The sequence below is a fragment of the Dipodomys spectabilis genome, unplaced genomic scaffold (genome assembly GCF_019054845.1).
Source record: "Dipodomys spectabilis isolate Male_0828 unplaced genomic scaffold, ASM1905484v1 ptg000107l, whole genome shotgun sequence".
Classification (NCBI taxonomy): domain Eukaryota; kingdom Metazoa; phylum Chordata; class Mammalia; order Rodentia; family Heteromyidae; genus Dipodomys; species Dipodomys spectabilis.
In genome coordinates this window covers 440,367-462,139 of record NW_024870784.1, presented here as the reverse complement: position 1 = coordinate 462,139, position 21,773 = coordinate 440,367, and the positions used below count along the sequence as shown (strand labels likewise).

At 40.2% G+C, this 21,773-nt stretch overlaps 1 protein-coding gene and 1 long non-coding RNA gene across 6 annotated transcripts in view; one reads left to right on the top strand and one right to left on the bottom strand.

Annotated features, from left to right (window-relative positions):
* Positions 1–333: 333 nt before the first annotated feature.
* Scaf4 (SR-related CTD associated factor 4) overlaps positions 334–21,773 on the top strand; it is a 56,778-nt gene continuing 35,338 nt past the window's right edge. For 3 of the 5 annotated variants that reach the window (XM_042687224.1, XM_042687225.1, XM_042687223.1), the window contains exon 1: positions 334–434. In XM_042687224.1, coding sequence (XP_042543158.1) covers positions 405–434 — 30 coding nt within the window. In that variant the 5' untranslated portion in view covers positions 334–404. The remainder of the gene's footprint in view (positions 435–21,773) is intronic. The other 2 variants (XM_042687227.1, XM_042687226.1) reach the window with 1 other exon arrangement.
* On the bottom strand, positions 5,047–19,792 carry LOC122114223. The gene is made up of 3 exons (XR_006148542.1): positions 19,534–19,792; positions 18,496–18,500; positions 5,047–5,057 (listed from the first exon to the last, which is right to left on the bottom strand). It is a non-coding gene; the product is annotated as an uncharacterized LOC122114223 (long non-coding RNA).

The following is a 21,773-nucleotide window of genomic DNA, read 5'->3' as shown; positions in this document are numbered from 1 at the left end:
AGAGAGGCCCGCCCGCTCGCTCGCTCGCTCGCCGGCCGGACCAGTGCGTGAGGGCGCGGGGGGGCCGTGTCAGCGAGACGCAGAGCGCAGCCGCCACCACCAAACGGACATGTTGGAGACCAGCGTCGCTACCGCCGCCGCCGCCTCCTTTTCCTTATCTAGCGAAAGGGACTGAGCAGGGGCCCGCCACCCCTTCGCCTCAGCCCGGCCGCCCGCTCGCCTGCCTGCCTGCCTGCCTGCCTCGCCGCCTCGGCCGCAGCCCCCTGCCCGCCGGGCCTCGGCCTCCGCCGCTCGTCGCCCCCGGCGCCTCAGGCCCCGCCGGCTCCTAGCCCCGCTTCGCCGCGGCGCGAGGTCTATGTGACCGGCGGGCCCGAAGCCGCCGCCGCCGCCGCCTCAGCGCGAACATGGACGCCGTCAACGCCTTTAACCAGGAGGTGAGGGGTGTTGAGGGTTCGGGGTGCGGACCTGCGGAGGGGAGCCGGCTGGCTTCTCCCGCCGCCAGGAGTTTAAAGCTTCAGTCGGGGTGGGGACGCTTCCTGCTCGGGTTCTGGGACGGCGGGGCCTGCGCGGAGCGGCCTGTGGGGCCGGGAGAGGTCGCGGCCACCACGGGAACTGACCCCACGCCCCTCCCCCGCCGGCCCCCGGGTGGCGACCCGACCCCGGCCGGCCCACCCGGCCCCGCGGCGGCGCGGGGTCCTCCAGCGGCGCCCCCCGCTGGCCCTGGCTCTCCGCTTCCAGCCCCGCTACGGGCTGCGCGGTGCCGGGAGCCGGCGGGGGGCCGAGGAACCGGCGCGGGCGGGCGGGTGGGGCTGGGGGGCGGGCTACGGGTCGCGGAGCAAGCGGCCTGGGCTCTCCTGTTGCTCAGGCCGCGCCTGGGCGGCCGCTGGACTCTGATCCCGGGTCGGGAGGAGTTGGAGAGGGTGTCCGCCCCCCCCCCCCATTCTCCGGGATCCCCCACACTTTGGGCGAGCGGCGTGTCTCCTCCTCTTTCGGAGTCGTGAACGCAACCCCTCGGACCGGCGTGACGCCTAAAAAAGTTGAATGGGAGAGGGAGAGTATTTGCCCCGCCTCAGTCCGCTAGGAAGTCGGGCACTGGCCTTGGGGTTCCTCTCCCTGCCACCCGCCTCCGGGGGCAGTTAATCCTCGGTTCTTGGGAGACATTTACATGTGAAAACCTTCCTCAGCCCGGAACAAAGCTGCCTTCCGCCTTAAAGCTTCCTAGTCCTAACTGTAAATCATTCCTGGGCTGGCTTCTGGGGGGGTGGAAGTCCGTACCCTGCCTAATTGTCAGAATTGATTTGCGAGGAGACAACCATTGATGCTTAAAAATTCAGGAGCTGCGTGGCAACTATTGTGGTTGGGTTGAATTAAATTATCTTTCATTTTCAAACTAAAAAAAAAAAAAGATGTAGTAATTTCAAATGTGTAGACCTAACGTCCAAAACTTAACGAACGTCTCACAATGAGATTTCATACTTCCAGCTTAGAATTGTGGGGCTACTTTGGATTTTGTAGTGCATTACGATTCACAAGAACACCACAGTTGAGGTCATTCGTTGCCGTGCAAATTATCTACATTCATCTTGCTGCTCTGAGGGGCACATGCAGTGTTTTAACTGCAGTAGTGGCAACTGTTACAGGATATTACTTGAAAAGATTCAGTAGTGGTGATTTTCAAAATAATAACTCGGTTTTGGTTATCAGAACATTTGTGATAATGGTCCACATATTTCAAGGTTGAACATGTACTGTTTCTTGAAGGTAAAATTGACTGGAATGTTGGCTCTACAAAAACGGAATTTCTGCTGTTTTCCCTGTCTTCCCCATCGTAGCAGGTGTCTAGCAGATAAATGGATGAGAACTTGTAATAAATAATGGCACAATTACTAAACGATTTCAAACATAATTTCTCTCCTCAGATGAAAAGTAACTTGAATGCTTTTCAGAAAAAGAGGAGGGTGGATTTTTAGAATCAAAAGTACTTCCGATTTCAGGAACTATGGAAATTGACATCAAATACATTATTAAAGTATCTTACATTAATCCAAAACTTTAAGCATACTTGGAAAAGCCAACATTAGGAATGTTTTTGACTCCTTGAAAAGAGTATTTTGGCCTTTTTAAATAAGCAAAAGAACATTTTTTTCTAGTTGTTTTCCTCAAATAATTTTCATTTCTTTTTTGGGGGAGAGTGGGGGGAGTTGGTTGTAGGGCTTGAATTCTGGGCCTGGGCACTGTCCCTTAGCTCTTCAGCTCAAGGCTAGCTCTCTATCACTTAAGCCACAGTTCCACTTCCGGTTTTCTGAGTGATTTTGCCAGGGCTGGCTTTCAATCACCATCCACAGATCTCAGCCTCTTGAGTAACTAGGATTAGAGGTGTGAGCCACCGGTGCCTGACAATTTTCTTTTTTTCTTTTTTTTTCTTTTTGCTCATGTGGTCTGAGGAATCCAACCCAGGGCCTCAGGCATGCAAGGCAAGCGCTCTACCACTGAGCCACCTTCCCAGCCCTTGACAGTAATTTTCATTGCTATTCCTATTTTATTTTTGTTTATTTTTATTTTTATTTTTTTGGGTCCGGTCATGGGGCCTGAACTCTGGGCCTGGGTGCTGTCCCTCAGCTCTTCAGTTCAAGGCTAGCGCTCTACCACTTGAGCCACAGCGCCACTTCCGGCTTTTTTCTTTTTGCTTAAGTGGTGCTGGGGAATCGGACCCAGGGCCTCAGGCATGCAAGGCAAGCGCTCTACCACTGAGCCACCTTCCCAGCCCTTCATTGCTATTCCTACACTTTTATGTGCACATTGCTTTTATGCTAGGTATATGTTGCCAGCCAGTTCTATTCTGCTAGATTGGAACTTTCTTGTGAAATCAATCTGACTTTCAAAAACCATACTCTGTCTTCTGAACTATTTCTTCCTATTCATGAAATGTTACTCATTAAGTTCTTGAAACCTTGAACCTCTCAATCTAGTCTTCATTTAACATTTAAGGGAGGAGGGAAAGTGGAAGAAAAGTATGTAGGGGAATAACAATGTTTGACAAGAAATGTACTCATTATCTTACTTGTATAACAATAACCCCTCTGTACATCACCCTTACAATAAAATTAAATTTAAAAAAATTTGGAGTGTCTACTCAGCTGTACAACTACGTCCCTGAAAACTGCAGAAGAATCTCATCACTTAGGAGTTTAATAGATGAAAAACATGAGCAAATATGTTTATAATAGAACTGCTTCATGTGAGCTCCTGTGTATTGTGGGATGGCCATGGGAGAATCCACGAGGACTTGGGAAGAGAAGAACATTATTAAAAGGGCAATTGGGCTGAGAAATGAGTGTGTTAGTTTGACTCTTGAAGCTCTCGAAGGTTGGTAATATAATTTGGAGCCTGACAAATTTGTTTGTGTGATGTACGTGAATTTCACTTTTAGGCTGTGGATAAACATTGAAGGTTTTAAGTAGTGGGATATTACAATCAAGACTTCTTGATCTGTAGTGGTATACTGTAGAAGGCAAAGACTTGGGAAAGATTGGCCAACAGGAGCTTGAAGTTGGAGACCTAAGTAAAACGTGAACTTGACAAGTATAGTTTTGAAGAGTGGAAGGATGAGAGCCAAAAGAATTCATGGATCTTGGCATTTGATACGTTTATAAGCACCTTTTGCCTACACATTCTAAATGTTGAGACAGTTATACCATTGACAGAAGTCAAACAGTCATCAAAACTATATTCTGTGGAGAAGAATGTGTGTGATTTCTGAATAGTTGAATTTGAGTTATATGTGGAAATGTCATGTAGATATTTTTGACAAGCAGTTGGACATGTAGTGTTCAAACTTGGAATCAACCAGGAGATTGAGGGAGACATCCAGGAGTGAGAAGATAGAAGGTGAGAGATAAAGAAATTGATTATTATGCATTTATAGAGTGCCAGTAACTTTTATATATACATGTGTAACTTTATAATATATACATATTACTACCAAACATCCAATTATAGATGGGGGAAATGCTTTAATTCACCTAGTGGTACATTGCTAACTAATGGTAAAGCTGGAAATTGAATGTAGATATCCCAAACTTAATTGCTGTTTGAAGATACAGTATTTTGTATAATATCCAAGAGATTTAACAAAAAAAGACTTAAGAAGGACACTGAAATCTTTGAGAGTTATGAAAATTTGAAGCTTAGTGTTGAGTTGTTGGGGAAAAAGAAATAAAAGATCAAATTTGGACTCGAGATTTGTTTGTGAGGGATTTGGAGGAAAAGTCCCTTGAAGAATGAAGGTAAAGCTGGGTGCTTGTGACTCATGCTTGTGATCCTAACTACTTAAGAGGCTGAGATCTGAGGCTTGTGGTTCAAAGCTAGCCAGGGCAGGAAAGTCCTGAGACTCTTATCTTCAATTAACTATCTAAAAACGAAGTAGAACTATGTCTCAAAGTGGTTGAGTGCTAGCCTAGAACAAAAAAGCTCAGGGACAGTGCTCAGGACCTCAGTTCAAGCCCAATGATCAAAAAAAAAAAAAAAAAAATGAAGGTAAAGAAGAATAATAACCAGCACTGATGCTACACAATTCATATAGTAGATATCATAAACCTTAATAAATGGTACTGATTAAGGTATTTATAATGTCTTTATTAGATGAAAATAGAGGCTTAAGCATTTTCACAAGAAGGGATATAGAAAAGCATAGTTTAAAGCAGCAAGACTAAATGGTTAACTTAGAGTAAAATTGAGGTGAGAGGAAAGAGATAGTTAGGGAGCAAGGATAAAAGTTTACATCAGCCCAGTGCTGATGGCTCAAACCTGCTGTTAGCTACTCTGAAGGTTCAGATCCAGAGGATGAACATTCATGGCCAGTCAGGGCAGAGATTTCATCTCCAGGATAACTAGCACAAGGCTGGGCTAGAAGTGTGATTCAAGAGTACATCTGAGCAAGATCAATTACGACCAGTATTTGTGTTCTGTGATTTATACATTCCTTATTGTGAAGAGTTAGTCTGTAAATTAGTCTGTCTCCTCTAAATGTAAAACAGTACATCTTATCTCTCCTATTCCTTTATGTCTGCAATTTTTAAGACATTTGATAAAAGTACTAAAACTGGTGCCCCCCCAAAATAAAACAAAAATTGATTATTATAACTGTTTTCCTTGTTGATCATGAGGCTTTAACTCAGGGCCTGAGTGCTGTTGTCTGAGCTTTTATGCTCAAGCCTAGTGCTGTACCCACTTACAGCCACAGCTCTGCTTCTTGTTTTCTGGTGGTTGAGATAATGAGTCTCATAGACTTTCTTGCCCAGGTTTTGAACCCTGATCTTCAGATCTCAACTTTCTGAGTAGCTAGGATTACAGACATGAGACACTAGCTCACGGCTGTAACTGTTTTTTAAGTATGTTTTATTTGTTTTGTTGATTTTTGTAAGAACTGTATTTTGAACTGTACCACTTAAGCCATACCTGCAGCCATTTAAACAATTTAAAGTTCTTTCATCCCTACTTCAGTTGTACCTCTCAGCAGAGACAATCAAATAATGAATTTGGTGTTAAACACTGGTTATAAACAGTATACAGTCTGGTTGAACATGAGAAATTTATTGTACATACTCTTTTTTTTTTTTTTTTTCCTTTGCCAGTCCTGGGGCTTGAACTCAGGGCCTGGATGCTGTCCTGAGCCTCTATTGGAAATAAGAGTCATGTACTTTTCTGCCTGGGCTGGCTTCAAACCACAATCCTCAGACCTCAGCCTTCTGAGTAGCTAGGATTAGGAGCATGCGCCACTAGCTCCTTCTTGGCTTATACATATTCTTTAGTGTATGTGTGTGGTGTGTGTGTTTGTGTGTATGTTTAAATGTTAATACTGTGAAGATTTAGTTCATTTTGTACTGGCAAAACGTCAATGAGTCTTGTTAGGCATGTGTTTTAGTGCACATTCTCTTCGACAGGTGTTCTCAAACTTTCCTACTTTGACCCCTTTAAATATATAAAAGTTAACTTCTTTATCTGTGAATTTTTATGTACTGATATTTCTCTTATTAGAAATTTATGAGATGTATTTATATTTTAAAATGAGCTTATCAGGACTGGAGATGTGGCTCAAGCAGTATAGCATCTTCCTACCAAGTTCAAAGCCCTGAATTCAAACTCCAGTACTGGTGGATGGAGGATGAGCTCATTAGCCAGGAGCTGATGGCTTCTGGTAGCTGGTAATCCTAGCTGCTCAGGAGACTGGGATCTGAGGATTGTAGTTCAAAGCCAGCTGGGGTAGAGAAAAATCAAGCTCTAAACTCTACATAAATCTATAGCTCAGAGACAGCGCCTAGGTGAGTTCAAGCCCTAGGCTCTGCATACCCCATCTACCTCCTCACTTCCCACCAGAAAAAAGAGCTTATTGCATATAAACCTAAATAACCATTTTAATGAAGAGTAACATCTCCCAATGAAGTATTCTCCCGCAGGAGCCTCCCCCCCTTTTTTTTGTCGGCTGTGGGGCTTGAACTCTGGGCCTGGGCGCTGTCCCTCAGCTCTTCGGCTCAAGGTGAGTGCTTTACCACTTGAGCCACAGTGCCACTTCCCCCATTTTTTTTTAAAAATAAATCTCACTTAATCTTTAGTTTAATGAAACCTAGATCATCTATTTTTTCGTTCAGTCTCATATTAATGCATCAGCCTCTAGGGGGAAATGCTGTGTTACTTATGAGAAAATGAGTGAAAATGGCAAGATATAATTAATATGAACACAGTTTTGGCCTCACAGGCCACTGAAAAGGACTTAAGGATTCCAGGGGTTCTTGAAATAAAAAGAATTGTAGCACCGAATTGGTATATATGATTTCTTTTTGCAATGTAGGAAGGATATATGAATAGTTTTAATACTCATTTTTATCTTTAAAGTCAGATGTTTAAACTTTGTGAATACTTGATGATACTTAATGTATGAATTGATGTTGGTTCATTCACCCTGAAGGAAATAGCTAAGTTCCACTTCGCAATATAGAGCTGACTGCTGCTGCTTACTTCCACTGTAAAATTGTGTGTGTGTCTGTGTGTCTCAGTTGTGAGGCTTGGATTCTGCCCCTCCACTCCTGAGCTCAAGGCTAGCACTATACCACTTGAGCCACAGTGCCACTTCCTGTTTTCTGGTGATTTTATTGGAGGTAAGAATCTCATGGACTTTCCTGCCTGGGCTGGCTTTGAACAGCAGTCCTTAGATCTTAGCCTCCTGAGTAGCTAGGATTGTAGGCATGAGCCACCAGTACCTGGCTTCACTGTAAATTTTTATATTTTGTTGATTACTAAGTATGATTGCCCTTTACAATAGATCATCTGTATGTTTTTAGCCTGTAATAACCATCTTTTTTTTTATCTTTTTTTTTCCTACCAGTCCTGAGTGTTGAACTCAGGGCCTGGGCACTGTTTCTGAGCTTCTTTTATTCAAGGCTATCACTCTTACCACTTGAGCCACAGAAACTTAGGAGCTTTTTCTGTTTATATGGTACGGAGGAATCCAACCCAGGGCTTCATGTATGCTGGAGGCAAGCATTCTACCACTAAGCTACATTCCTAGCACTCATCTTTTGGTTTTGATCATACTTTTCTTAGAGGCCTAAGTAGAAAAAATGGGCAAAGGGTTCAAACAATGTTCTTAGTAGTGTCTGGAATAAATTAGTCATTTATCTTACCTCATTTGACTGTTACCCAAGTTAGAGATTTCTTTTGTTCTTAATTCTCAGGGAATTTTTAATCTTTGACATCAGTTCAAGTCCAGCTTAATAGTAGAATAAGGATGGCTCTTTAGCAGTTTCCAAGTAGCATTTATCTAATCAGTTTGTCAAGTATTTTGACAATTATCTGTATGCATGATTAGAATTGATTCAGGGAGAAATAAGAGTAAAGGAAAAGTTTGGTTGAAAAATCTTGTGAAAGCCAGGCGCTGGTGGCTCATGCCTGTAATCCTAGCTACTCAGGAGGCTGAGATCTGAGGATCGCGGTTCAAAGCCAGCCCGGGCAGGAGAGACCGTGAGAATCCTATCTCCAATAAAACCACCAGAAAACCGGAAGTGGTGCTGTAGCTCAAGTGGTAGAGCGCTCGCCTTGAACTGAAGAGCTGAGGGACAGCGCCCAGGCCCAGAGTTCAAGCGCCACGACTGACCAAAAAAAAAAAAGAAAAATCTTGTGAAACAATTTGGAATAAACTACCTAATAATAGAAAGTTGACAAAATGGTAGTTTTTTGTTTAAAACCAGGTTCACATACTAGGTTGTTAAAAATGAGCAGATAAATGGTCATTTTTGGGTAACTTCATATAGATATCTACAAACACTAAAATACCATTTTAAATACACCTTGATAATATGGTGGGGAAAATGCCTCATAAATGAGGAACCTTTAATATGAAGACATTTGTTGAAATAGTATAATTTTTTAAGTACTGTACAGTTTAGAGTGACCGCATAGAAAAATAACTGAAACTATTGTTAGTAGGAATGACAAGTTCGAATTTTGGTAGTATTGATTTGAACTCTTTAGTGGTGCTTATAAAGGCATAGATAAATATATAGAAACCTTTATATTCCACTGAGGCACTACAGTAAATTGGCCCAGAAAACCAATGTGACTCAAAAATGGAATTAAGAATTCAATTTTTCCATTCCATAAGCTATGGTTTTTCCTGGGTATGATGTATTTGGTAGACAACTCAATAGTTAGATTCATCAGCTACATTCACAATTGAAGAACACTTTTTTTTTTTTTTTGTCGGTTGTGGGGCCTGAACTCTGGGCCTGGGCGCTGACCTTCAGCTCAAGGCTAGTGCTCTACCACTTGAGTCACAGTGCCACTTCTGGCTTTTTCTGCTTATGTGTTGTTGAGGAATTGAACCCAGGGCCTCATGCATTCGAGGTAAGCACTCTACCACTGAGCCATCTTCCCAGCCCCCTGAAGAACACTTTTTAAATTAACCTACAAAGGTTTATAGGAAGCAACAGGTAGACAATAGTCGACCTAGAAATCTTACCTATAAGATTGAGTTTTGCAGAAATTTGTAATTTATTTTCACAGTAAATTTGAGAAACACCATCTTTTTGCATTTGACATTGATTCTGGTGATTGAGATGTCTACTTGATGAAAATTATTATTTAATATGATGGGTTTCACCCAGTAAATTACTGTACATTTTGCTGTTTGGTTAATGCCTTTGAAATTTGATTCAAATTTCTGCTTTTTACTCTGTAATCTAGTTGTAAGGCTTCGTATTTCACAAGGTATTTGTTCAGGGCAGTTTCTGCCTCTTTATAAATACTTACATCAGAGATAATTAAAAAAAAATCCAGGAAGGAAAAAGATACACATTTTTGTTTGTTTTTCTCTTTTACCAGTCCTGGGGAATTGGACTTTTTTTGGGGGGGGGGGGGGAGAGAACGGTCCAGTCGTGGGGCCTCCTGAACTCTGGGCCTGGGCACTGTCTCTCAGCTCTTCAGCTCAAGGCTAGCGCTCTACCACTTGAGCCACAGCACCACTTCCGGCTTTTTTCTTTTTGCTTATGTGGTGCTGAGGAATCGAACCCAGGGCCTCAGGCATGCAAGGCAAGCGCTTTACCACTGAGCCACTTTCCCAACCTCCCTGAGCTGCTTTTGCTCAAGGCTAGTACTCCAACACTTGAGCCACCACATTTTTATATTTTATTAACTATTCAAGCACAAAGGTAGGGGTGTGTGTGTGTGTGTTTGCGTGTTTGTGTGTGTATATCACAGGATTGGATGCAGATGGAGTCCCACATGTTGGAACTAACTGGAGGCTTTACTAATGAACTTGAACAAATTCCTTTTAAAGGCACTATTCAAGTTTGACACTTACATGTTGTTAATTAAACTCAGCATTAACCACAGCAGTAGTTTAGAGTACCAGTTAAAATATTATGGTGAGGAAGAATATTTTATTTCTGACATTATTTAGAATTGTCAGTGTAATATCAAGCTGAGTAAAAGTTTTAGTGTATTCAGAGTCTTGAGCCAGTTGCCCAATTACCACCTGCACCTGGTTACTTTTGGATTAGCTGAACAACTTTGTAGTCTCTCATCTCCCTCTGTAACGTCCCTAATATATCTTTATATACTTTGCCATTTTCTTTCTTAGGACCTGTTTTAGTTGAAGCAGAATTACAATACCCATAAGGGAATCTGAACTGTAACTCTTTAGGAAACAACTATTCTTTAAACGTCAATGACTATAGCAGGTAATTCACCTTAATGAAGAGCTCCAAATGAGCCATCCACTTTAGAAAGGACACAAAATCTTTTTTTTTATTTATTTATTTATTTTTTTTTTGGGAGGGGGGGTTCGGTCATGGGGGTCCAGTCATGGACCTGAACTCTGGGCCTGGGCGCTGTCCCTCAGCTCTTCAGCTCAAGGCTAGTGCTCTACCGCTTGAGCCACAGCGCCACTTCCGGCTTTTTTCCTTTTTGCTTATGTGGTGCTGAGGAATCGAACCCAGGGCCTCAGGCATGCAAGGCAAGCGCTCTACCACTAATCCACCTTCCCAGCCCATAAAGGCCTTTTATCATGGTTAGATTTAGTAAACAGATTCTATAAAGTTAATACAAACTGGAACAAGTTAGTTTTTAAGTGTATTCCTTAGGCATGATCATAGAAATAAGAAAGATTATTGTTTGCCTGCGAGCAGGAAAAGGACTGAGGAATGATTGCCAATAGTTAAAGATTTTTTTTTTGAGGTTGTGTTGAAAGTTATGGAGTTATGAATGGTCTACACAGGACTAAATTGTGTATTTGTAAACGGTGAATTTTTTGGTATGAGAGCTTTCCAAACTTTTTAAATAAAAACACAGAAATATTAAGTCATAACATGTCATTTTCATTGTTTTCTTGGATTGTGTGATTTTTATATCAGATTGACGACAATAGCCAGTACCTTACTACATGGCGCTGTAAGTTATTTTGTTGCTCTTGAATACCAAGTTTGTTCAGAGGATATCTTTAGTTTTGACATGCTATTTTAAGAAGTAATCCAGAGGACTGTACAAGGGAAAGGCAGGAAAAGAATCTTTCATTTGCTCTAGTTAATAACAACTAGATGCGAAGTGTAATGGGTTAGATGTTGAGTATATGTGTTAATTTTTTGTATTAAAGGTAAGGAAGCTAGAAAATTGATGTAAAGTCCCACAGTATAGGGCGGGCAGGCAGGCAGTTCTGAGATTGAGGTGATTTTTTTCTTTTTTTGGTCCGGTTGTGGGGCCTGAACTCTGTCCCTCAGCTCTTCAGCTCAAGGCTAGCGCTCTACCACTTGAGCCACAGCGCCACTTCCGGCTTTTTTCTTTTTGTTTATGTAGTGTTGAGGAATCAAACTCAGGGCCTCAGGCATGCAAGGCAAGCGCTCTACCACTGAGCCACCTTCCCAGCTCCTGAGATTGAGGTTTTTTTAAGTCCATTCTACAACCTCACATGGAAAGGAAATTTAGGAAAGAAAAAGTATGAGTTTTTTTTCTCCCTAGAAATTGAGAATATTATATTTCAACTTTGTTGCATATGAAAGTATATTTAAAAGTGATTTACCCTAGAGGGCACAAGTAGCTCCTACCTGTAATCCACTACTCAGCTACTCAGGAGGCTGAGATCTCAGGACTCAGTTCAGAGCCAGTACAGGTAAGAAAGTCCATGAGACTCTTAATAAGAGTCTCAGTTAACCACCCAAAAGCCAGAAGTGGAGTTGTTGCTCAAATGGTAAAAGCATTAACCTTGAGCATAATATTCAAGGACAGTGCCCAGGCTCTGAGTTCAAGCTCAAGAACTGGTGCGTCCATGCGCATACATACTCACACAAAAGTGACTTACCTTGTGGATATCCATAATAGACACCAGTTATTGTGAGGAAATTTTATTTTAAAGTTTTAGTAATTTTTAAAGTTTGCTAAAGATTTGCAAATACTATAGTAATTTCAGAGGATATTCTATGGGCAGATTATATCCAGTAACAGCTATTGTATAGACCAGTAACAGCTATTGTATGTTTACTAAAAGTTGCAAGTAGAACATGGTAGTGCTCACCTATAAACTACTTAGGAACTAAGGCAACAGGATTGCTAGTTTGTGTTTAGTCTGGAATATCTAAGCAAGACCCTGTTTCATTGTAAAACAGCAACAAAACCAAAAAACTGGAGAGCCATGTAGCCCTGGAGATCTGAGGACCAGGGTTCAAAGCCAGCCTGCAAAGGAAAGTCAGCAGAAATTCTTACTTATAATTAAGCACCAGAAAGTAGGAAGTAGAGCTTTGGCTCAAGTGATAGAGCAGTAGCTTTGAGCAAAAGAGCTCAGGGACAGCATCCCAGAACCTGAGTTCAAGAACTGGTGCATACACCATACACACAACACACAAAGTTGGAGGAAGATGCATTTTTGTCTCTTAGACCTAAATGAGTTTTTAGATCCATGAATTTATTTTAAAATTAATGCATTAGGTACGTTTAAATTAGAAGATGAAAGAAACAAAATAAGACTAAAAGGCTTAAAAGTTGTACCAGTTCCTCAGCCTTGTGTTTGGGTTACTAGATCTTTTTAATAACTTCAGATTATTCTGTTTATTTTCTGAATAGTCATTGTAGAAAATCTGCATGCAAAATGATTATTGCTTTAAATTTCTAGGAGTAGAATTACTAGTTTGAAAGGTAAGGCTATTTTTAGTTCTTCTTATATAATTTTACATTTCTGTGTGGAATTTAAACTTGCTCATTGTCTCATCAGCAGAGTGCCCTTTTTTGCTTTATGCCAATCCTCATTCATGCCAGTTAGGTAAGCAGTGTATTATGTCTCGTTTTAATTTGAGTTTCTTTGATTATTGGTTGATAAGATTTAAACTTACTTTCCTTGTGCTTACTGTTTAACTGTTGGGGTTTCCTTTGTCATTTGGGATCTCTGTACATTTTTTAATTCCCCTGGCTTGTATTGTCTGTGCATTGATAGACTGAACATAACATTATGTTTTCAAGTAGAATTACAGTCATTCTTGTGATCGGCTTCTCCTCTTCCTCCAGTCCATTAGTCCAATACTTGTAGCTTTTATTTAAATATTTCTTCAGTAAATTATACATTAAAGACATAAAATGAAACGTTAGGTAAGGAAGGGACTGTAAGCTCTTCCTTACTTAATTTTTCTATCAATATGTGTTTATTTTATGGAGTTGGCCATAAAGCATCTTTTTGGAAATAAGAATACATTTTGTTAAAAGCATACTGCTTATGTATACTACATTATAGTTTGTTGGCTTTAACGTGATGTAGTTTAATTAAGCCAGTCTATCTGCTATATTGAATCAAATGCAAAAGGAAGAAAGCTATAGAATTAGATGCTTAAGTATCTGCATCCAACAGGAATAAACTCTTAGTAACCAGTAAAAAATGTTACATACAAGTTAAAGTGAGGGGCTGGGAAGGTGGCTCAGTGGTAGAGCGCTTGCCTTGCATGCATGAGGCCCTGGGTTCGATTTCCCAGCACCACATAAGCAAAAAGGAAAAAAGCCGGAAGTGGTGCTGTGGCTCAAGTGGTAGAGCGCTAGCCTTGAGCTGAAGAGCTGAGAGACAGTGCCCAGGCCCAGAGTTCAGGCCCCATGTCCGGACCCAAAAAAAAAAAAAAATTTAAAGTGAGAATAGCATAAAAACTAGAAGAAACAAACTATTTTTACATGTAAGGCCTTTCAGTTCATATAATAAGTCTTCAAGAGATGTTTACCAAATTGAAAGGATGCTCAATAGACAGCAATGATGTATTCAAAATCAATTTTGATCTTAATCCAAAATTAATGTTTTAGCCCCAAGTCATTCTTTAAATTATGGCCTCCCCTGTGATTTCTAGGAGTCTAATATCCAGTGATTGATTGTTCTACTTGACAGTTCCAGCATTAAATTTCTTGACATGCTTAATTTTTCTATTCTTTTGGTTTTGTAGTCCAGGTTGTGTAATAAATCTGAACTATATCAGTCCATGTATACTGAGAACCATCCTGTTTTTTTTCCAACAAATGTTTCTGTGAAATGTACTTATCCTAAGTTTGCTGTTTGTTTGTCCTTGTTGCCAACTTTTGCTTCTGTCTCTTTGAAAGAATCAGCTACATTTAATTATTACATTAATCTTTATTTTCCTCAACTTAGCACAATGAGGTTGCATCATGATACACCTGTTTATCTCGACAAAAGTGCATGTAGTACACCTATCCTCTCCTCCCCTCCTCTCCTCTCCTCTCTTCTCTCCTGGTTTTGGGGCTTGAACTCTGGGCCTGGGCACTATCCCTCAGCTCTTCAGGTCAAGGCAAGCACTCTACCACTTAAGCCACAGCGCCACTTGCAGTTTTCTAGTGGTTAATTGGAGATAAGAGTCTCATAGGCTTTCCTGACTGGCTGGCTTTGAACTGCAGTCTTCAGATGTCAATATCCTGAGTAGCTAGGACTATAGGTATGAGCCACTGGTGCCAGCAAGTATGAGAATTTTATCTCCAGTTCACCAGAAAAAGACCAGAAGCAGAAGTGTGTCTTATATGATAGAGCTGTGAAAAAAATCTAAGAGAGAGCACCGTGGACCTGAGTTCAAGTCCCAATACCATTATCTACCTCCATTCCTCAAAAAAAAAAAAATCATCTAACAGAAAGCCTATTATTTCTTAAAATACTGAATAATTTTGTTTAATGTATTGAATAATGTTACCAAAACCAGGATGAGTTTAAGTCATACCATCAGAAGTCAGCAACTATGTAACCATCTTTAATTTGTCCAACTATTGCACTTCTCTAAACAAAAACATGGGATAATAGGAACATAGTAGCAAGGCAAAAATAAAACTTGACAATAGTTTCATATAGCTTTAGAATTTCTAGAGATAAGAGCAATATTTTAAAGACTTCCTAATTTTTTTATGATTCCTAAATGGTAACAAACATTTTCATATACTTTTCTGTTTTTTGTTATTGTTGTCATCGGTTGTGGGGCTTGAACTCGGCCTGGTACTGTCCCTGAGCTCTTCTGCTCAAGGTGAGCACGCTTAACACTTGAGCCACAGTGCCACTTCCAGTTTTTTTTGGTGGTTAATTGGAGATAAGAGTCTCATAGATTTAATGCCCAGGGTGCTTTGAACCGCAGTCCTCAGATCTCAGCCTCCTGAGTAGCAAGGATTACAAGTGAGACATTGGCGCCCAGCTTCTGTTTTTGTATTTTTTATATGGATAGGAGTACAGTACCCACACATTTTTAAAATGGATATATGCATACTTGTAAATATACAAATCATTGAAGAGTGAATTCTGTGTTTTTTTAATGAGCATTATTTGTGAGGAAGCAAGGTAATAGGGAATTTCCATAGTAAGCTACAAAATCCTTTAAAAGTAACATTCAGTTTCTGAGGATGGTACTCCATCACAGTGCCATATAACTTTAAAATGTTAGCTGACCTCAGAAGTTATTTTATCTAGCTTACTTTCATACATGAGGAAGCTGGTGATCAGCTTAAATTATTTCAAATAAGGTAGTAGGCATCCGGCTGAAAACAAAATATAAGAAAGAACTGTAGCTTTGTAGTTTAAAAACAAGGAAAAACCCAGATGGTATCATTTCTACACAGGAGGGAGATTGAGTACCTTCTTGTCACTGTAAGTATATGTCTTTCTTAAAACATTTCTATTTTTTTAATTTGCAATTATGTATTAATAAGCCTTCAGGAAAATTTGCTTTGGATCTTTTTTGGGGGGGGGGGGGGTCCGGTTGTGGGGCCTGAACTCTGAGCCTGGGCGCTGTCCCTCAGCTCTTCAGCTCAAGGCTAGCGCTCTACCACTTGAGCCACAGCGCCACTTCCGGCTTTTTCCTTTTTGCTTATGTGGCGCTGAGGAATTGAACCCAGGGCCTCAGGCATGCAAGGCAAGGCAAGTGCTCTACCACTAAGCCACCTATCCAGCCCCATGCTTTGGATCTTTTTTAAAAAATAAGTTTTTTATTGTGAAAATACTGTATAGAGAGGTTACAGTTACATGATCAAGGTAATGAGTACATTTCTTATCAGCATTATTGCCTCCTTTGTTTTTCTCCTACCATCTCTTCCCTGGCACCTCCTCAACTACATCTCCCCTCCTTCCTCCCCCCCCCCCCCCCAAAATTGTAAAGTTCGTTTTTCAACATAGTGTCTTGTACTTCTCATTGTTGCAATGGGTCAACCTGTATCCCTATTTAAACAATTTGTTTTTTCCCTTCTCCTCCTCTGCTTTGTCATCTTAGTGTCATAAAAGCAAAAGAATAAAACTAGATACAATCAGTATAATTAATTTTAAAATAAGTTTTAAGAAAAATAATTGGTTTTAAGTTTAAGGAAAAAGTAGGAATAAATATCCATTCAGAGATTCAGAAAGGAAATAAAGGTGTAACAAAGGTTAAAAATTACTGATCATTGCCTTGATAGAAGTAGGGAAATGCAAATTCAAGAAACTGTCAACTCTGCCAATTCATTTTCATCTTTGCCAGTTCTGCCTTAATGAATTTCTAGGAATTGCTAAATACTAACAACACTTTCACTAACAATTTATAACAACAAATAAAAATTTCTTTTTGGTTAAGTATGTTATATCTAATGAAGAGAATACACTATAAATTTTTCAGGAAGATGCTGGCTATGACTACATCATGAATACATAAGAAAAGGAAGTAAGATAACAAACAGTATTGTTGAGTGGATTTTAGCTGTTAATAAATGATCAGAAAATTTCATTCTATAGGTCCTATTTTGATTTTATAAGTTTATGAAATTTATAAGCTGATTCAAATAACAATCACACTACAGGCTACATAATAGATTGAAAAGACTTTCAGAACCAAACTCTAGTGGTCTGAATGTCAAAGTAAAATTTTATGAAGGGCGGGTAAACAGTGTAACTATGAAACTAAAAAACCACAGTCAACATGACTGTACATAATGGTTATATTGTAACTTAACCTGTGTTAAGTTACCTAAAATGCCATTTAATTCTCACTAAAATTTCTCTCAAGCAGATGTAAGTACACGCTTTACAAATGAGAGTACTGGGGTTGGGGATTTAGCTCAGGCAAATGTAAGACCCTGAGTTCGGTCTTGTTCTGTCCTTAGCTGGGGGCAGGGCGGGGGAGCTATAAAAGACTCAAATAATAATAATAATGCAACTAGCATACAAATGAGAGCTATAGTATAAGATCTTAAAATCATCTACATGGTTGGACTCATTGAAAACCAGGTCTTTGTCCAGAATATCACAATTTCTGGTGTTTTTTTTTTTTTTTCTTCCACTAGGAAATTTTGTAGTTTTGAGGTTGATTTCTGGTTTGAGGACTTTATAAAGAAAACTGGTAGTTTTTTTCCCCTTGGAATTTTTCTTCCCCTGAGATTTGTTTGGACTCATTCTGAGTCCAAATGATCATTTCATCTCTTGTCTTTTTTTTTTTTTTGTCTTTGGTGAGGCTTGAACTCTGGGCCTGGTCAGTATCCCTCGACTCTTCAGCTCAAGGCCACTTGAACCACAGCACCACTTGAGCCACAGCTCCACTTCCTCTTTTCTGGTGGTTTATTAGAGATAAGACTTTTCCTGCCCTTTCCTGCCCGGGCTGGCTTTGAACCGCTATCCTCAGATCTCAGCCTCTTAAGTAGCTAGGATTACAGGCACCCAGCTACTCTTGATTCTTTGTGTTTATTACTATATGTGTTCTAAACTAGGTCAAGAACTAAATTTTTATGGTTTTGTTTTTCATAGTTATTATTCGTTTGAATGAAACACTGCATTGAAAAACAGTGGTTGGCTGGGCACCGGTGGCTCATGCCTGTAATCCTAGTTGAGGAACAGTGTTCAAGCCCAGAGTTCAAGCCTCATGGCCAACAACAACAAAAAAAAAGAAAGATAAACTGTGGTTACTTTGGGCATATTTTCCTTATTTTCAAAACAAAAGAACTTTTCTCTGAAAAGTAGCTTTCATAATTTTTTTCAGAATACTTGTAGCAGTATTCTTATAATACAAAATTATTGAAAATACGAATATCCAGCAGTGGGAAAAATAACAGTATGTAGATTCATTTTTTTTTTTTTTTTTTTGTCTGTCGTGGGGCCTGAATGAACTCTGGGCTGGGCACACTCTACCACTTGAGCCATAGTGCCACTTCTGGCCTTTTCTGTTTGTGGTGTTGAGGAATCGAACCCAGGGCCTCATGCATGCAAGGCAAGCGCTCTACCACTGAGCCACCTTTCCAGCCCAGATTCCATATTTTTTAACCATGATCCTCATGTGAGAATTAAATCTTACATCAGACTCTGGTGATTGTATACATGAACTCCCAGCCAAAACTTAAGTTTCACAAAATAGTATATTTGTTTCTTCATATACACAGATTTAACTTGGACCAAAGATATTGAGGACAAAAATTCTGGAAGTTCCAAAGAGCAAGACTTAAATTTGCCATATGCCAAACACATGAATGAAATGATGTTCAGACATACTCTTGGGCCCTCTCATCATTTCAGAGACTCTTCCCAACATTCCTTGTTCAGAAATTGTTTACTTCTCTTTCATTTATGTACTGCAGAGTTTTATTTCATCGATGCATCGGAATGTACAAAAGATGTCTTTCCATCTTGTTATTATTCCTTAGAGATGTACCTTGGCACCTTTTTATATAGCATTTACATTGTATTAAGTATTATTGTAAGTGATGAGATTGATTGAGAATATAGAAGATGGACAAAGGTTACATGCAAATTATATGCCATTTTTTATTTTTTGTGTTTGGTTGGTCATGGGGCTTGAACTCTGAGCCTGGGCGCTGTCCCTCAGCTCTTTAGCTCAAGGCGAGCACTCTAACCCTTGAGCCACAGCTCTACTTCTGGTTTTCTGGTGGTTAATTGGAGATAAAATTCTCATGAACTTTACTGCTCTGGTTGGCTTTGAACTGTGATCCTCAGATCTCAGCCTCCTGATCTATGCCATTTTGTATAAGGTACTTTAGTATCTTCATTTGAGGATGCTAAAACCAGTTTCACTATAGGATAACTGTATTTGCCCCTGTTAATGTGCAACATCTATTATGTGTAATGTTTTCGAGGTTTTTTTTTTAATTTAGATCCATTATAAAAGTTATATTACTACTCATTAAGCTTATTTTCACAATCTGCTAATAGTGATTTTCAACCTGTAGTTTGAAAAGCATGAGACTCTTATCTCCAGTTAACCACCAGAAAACTGGAAGTGGTGCTGTGTCTCAAGTGGTAGAGTGCTAGCCTTGTACTGAAAAACTCAGGGACAGTGCCCAGGCCCAGAGTTCAAGACCCATTACTGACAGGGAAAAAAAAAAAATCAAAGATACTGTCTCAAAGGCTTTTTTTTTTTTTTAAACAATCCTTCCTATACAGGAAGGTTATTAAATCCAGTCCATTCACAAAATGGCTCTTTGCATCTGCTCTGGTGTCTTCTGCCATATCTGCATATTTATGCATAACTGAGATAAGAGCTTCCGTAACATTGTTATTTCAATAACCTGAAGCTGTTCTGTTACCTCTGGGCTCTCATCCTCCTATTTATACAGTGAAGCCCATGGAAAATGGGAAGAAGCTTGTTATTGGCTGCTCCCACCATAACCACCACTTCCACCACTGCCTCCTGGACCATAGTTTGTTCCACCATATAAGTCCCCTTATGTTCCTACTACCATCAAAGTTTCCACTCTCCATTGGACCATAGTTAGAAGGTTGTAATTTCCAAAAATCATTCTAATTTCCACTTCCATAATTTCCTCTTCCATAATGGTCATAACTGTTAGCATTATCCCCAACCCCGTCCTCAGCTCCACCCAACCTGAGCTCCTCCCTGCTCTAGAGTTCTGCCATGTAGCTGGCCACTCCTACTCTCCACCCAGACATACCTACGCAAGGATCTTGCTTACTACTCCCAGAGCTACCCACGTGGATAGGGGCCAATGCCATATTGCTCCCTCACCCGAGAGAGATGTGGCCCCGATATTAAACCTTATAATAATCTTTCTCCTGTGTGTGCCTGCCTCTCCGTGGTCCCCTGGGACCGCCAAGATGGATCCTAATAATACCTCTGAAGCCCCCACCCTGATTGCCATATCCTGATTGCCAGGTCCTCCACCACCATGTCCTCCTCTTTTTCCTCTTCCTCCTCCTTAACCAGGGCTACCTCCAAAATTGCCACCTCCAGGGCCTCCTCCACACACACTATAGCTATCCCCATATCCGCATCCATTTCCTGGTCCTGGTCCAGAATTTCCCCCAAACCAAAATTCCGTCCTTTTCTTCTAGAACTTTGGACCTCTTGCATTTCTTGTCTAGACAATGCCTTTTTTACTTCTGCATTATGACCATTGATAATGTGGTATTTTGCAATACAATTTTATCCACAGACATCAAAAGTAACAAAGCCAAAGCCTCTTTTGTTTTCAGACTGCTACCAGTAATTATCTCAATGGTATCAATTTTTCTGTGTTCTTCAGAGTAATTTCTAAGGTGATGTTCTTCACTATCTTTAATTCTACCAGCAAACAGCTTCTTTACAGTCACATGAGCCTCTGGTTTGCCAGACTCCTCTCTTGCTACATATAGCACATTTTGGCCTAACCACTCTCCCACCAATTAAATGAGGCCTGGCAGCCAGGGTAGCATTAACCTCAGCCATGGATGAGAAAGTTACAAAACCAAATTCTCTTGCTTGCAGGATCCCTCATAATAACCACACCGTGTGAGCTTTCCTCATTGCTCACAGTAGTTTCTCAAACTTTGTTCTGTGGTTTCAAAGCTTAAGCCACCAATAAAGAGTTTATGAAACTGCTCCTTTTCTCTCTATTTCCTCTCCAAAGGAACAGTTTCTAAAGTTTTCTTATCTGGAGAAGCATGCCCGGTTGGACCCCTTATCATGTGTTCTTTGGTGGTGGTGGTGGTTGTCGTGGGGCTTGAACTCTGGGCCTAGGAGCTGTCCCTGAGCTCTTCAGCTCAAGGCGAGCACTCTACCCCTTAAGACATAGCACCACTTTGGTTTTTCTGGTCGTTTATTGGAGATATGAGTCTCACAGACTTTCCTGCCTGGGCTGGCTTTGAACCATGATCCTCAGATCTCAGCCTTCTGAGTGGCTAGGATTAACAGGCATGAGTCACTGGTGCCCTGCTTAGCATGTGTTGAGAGAAGAGTTTTTAAATAATGTAATTGATAAAGTAGTAATAATGTCTTATTTGAGAAAATCAATTTCTATGTAACTAGTTGTATCTCCCATTTTCTTAATATTATTTATAGAAATTTTCTACATTTTCCCATTTAAGATTATCTGATCCTCTTACATAGATTGTATTTGGTATATTACATACCTTTTTAAAAATTTTCACTGGTATCTGTGGTCCCATAGTGTTAATGGTTTTGAAAAGTATGGAAATTATGAATCTTTGCCTAGTAGGGCTAGTTTTACTCCATGTAAAGAGACTTGTTCTTCAGACTAGCTTCTTGGTGTGTGGTGTCTTGGTTAGCATTCTAAGGTCTGTTTTTGAAATAATAGCATTTATTGGATTGAAATGGAAATGTGACAATCAAAAGATTGATTAATAGAATCTCTGAAGTATATTTCAAAATCTTATTAAAAATTCTAAAATAGTAAAATTTGTATTGAAACTTATGTATTGTTTGTCATTCTCACTATTACCATATTCTGTCCAAGAATAGGTGTGTTTGCTTCCATTCAGACCATTTTTGGGTTCTTTGATAAAGTTTTAT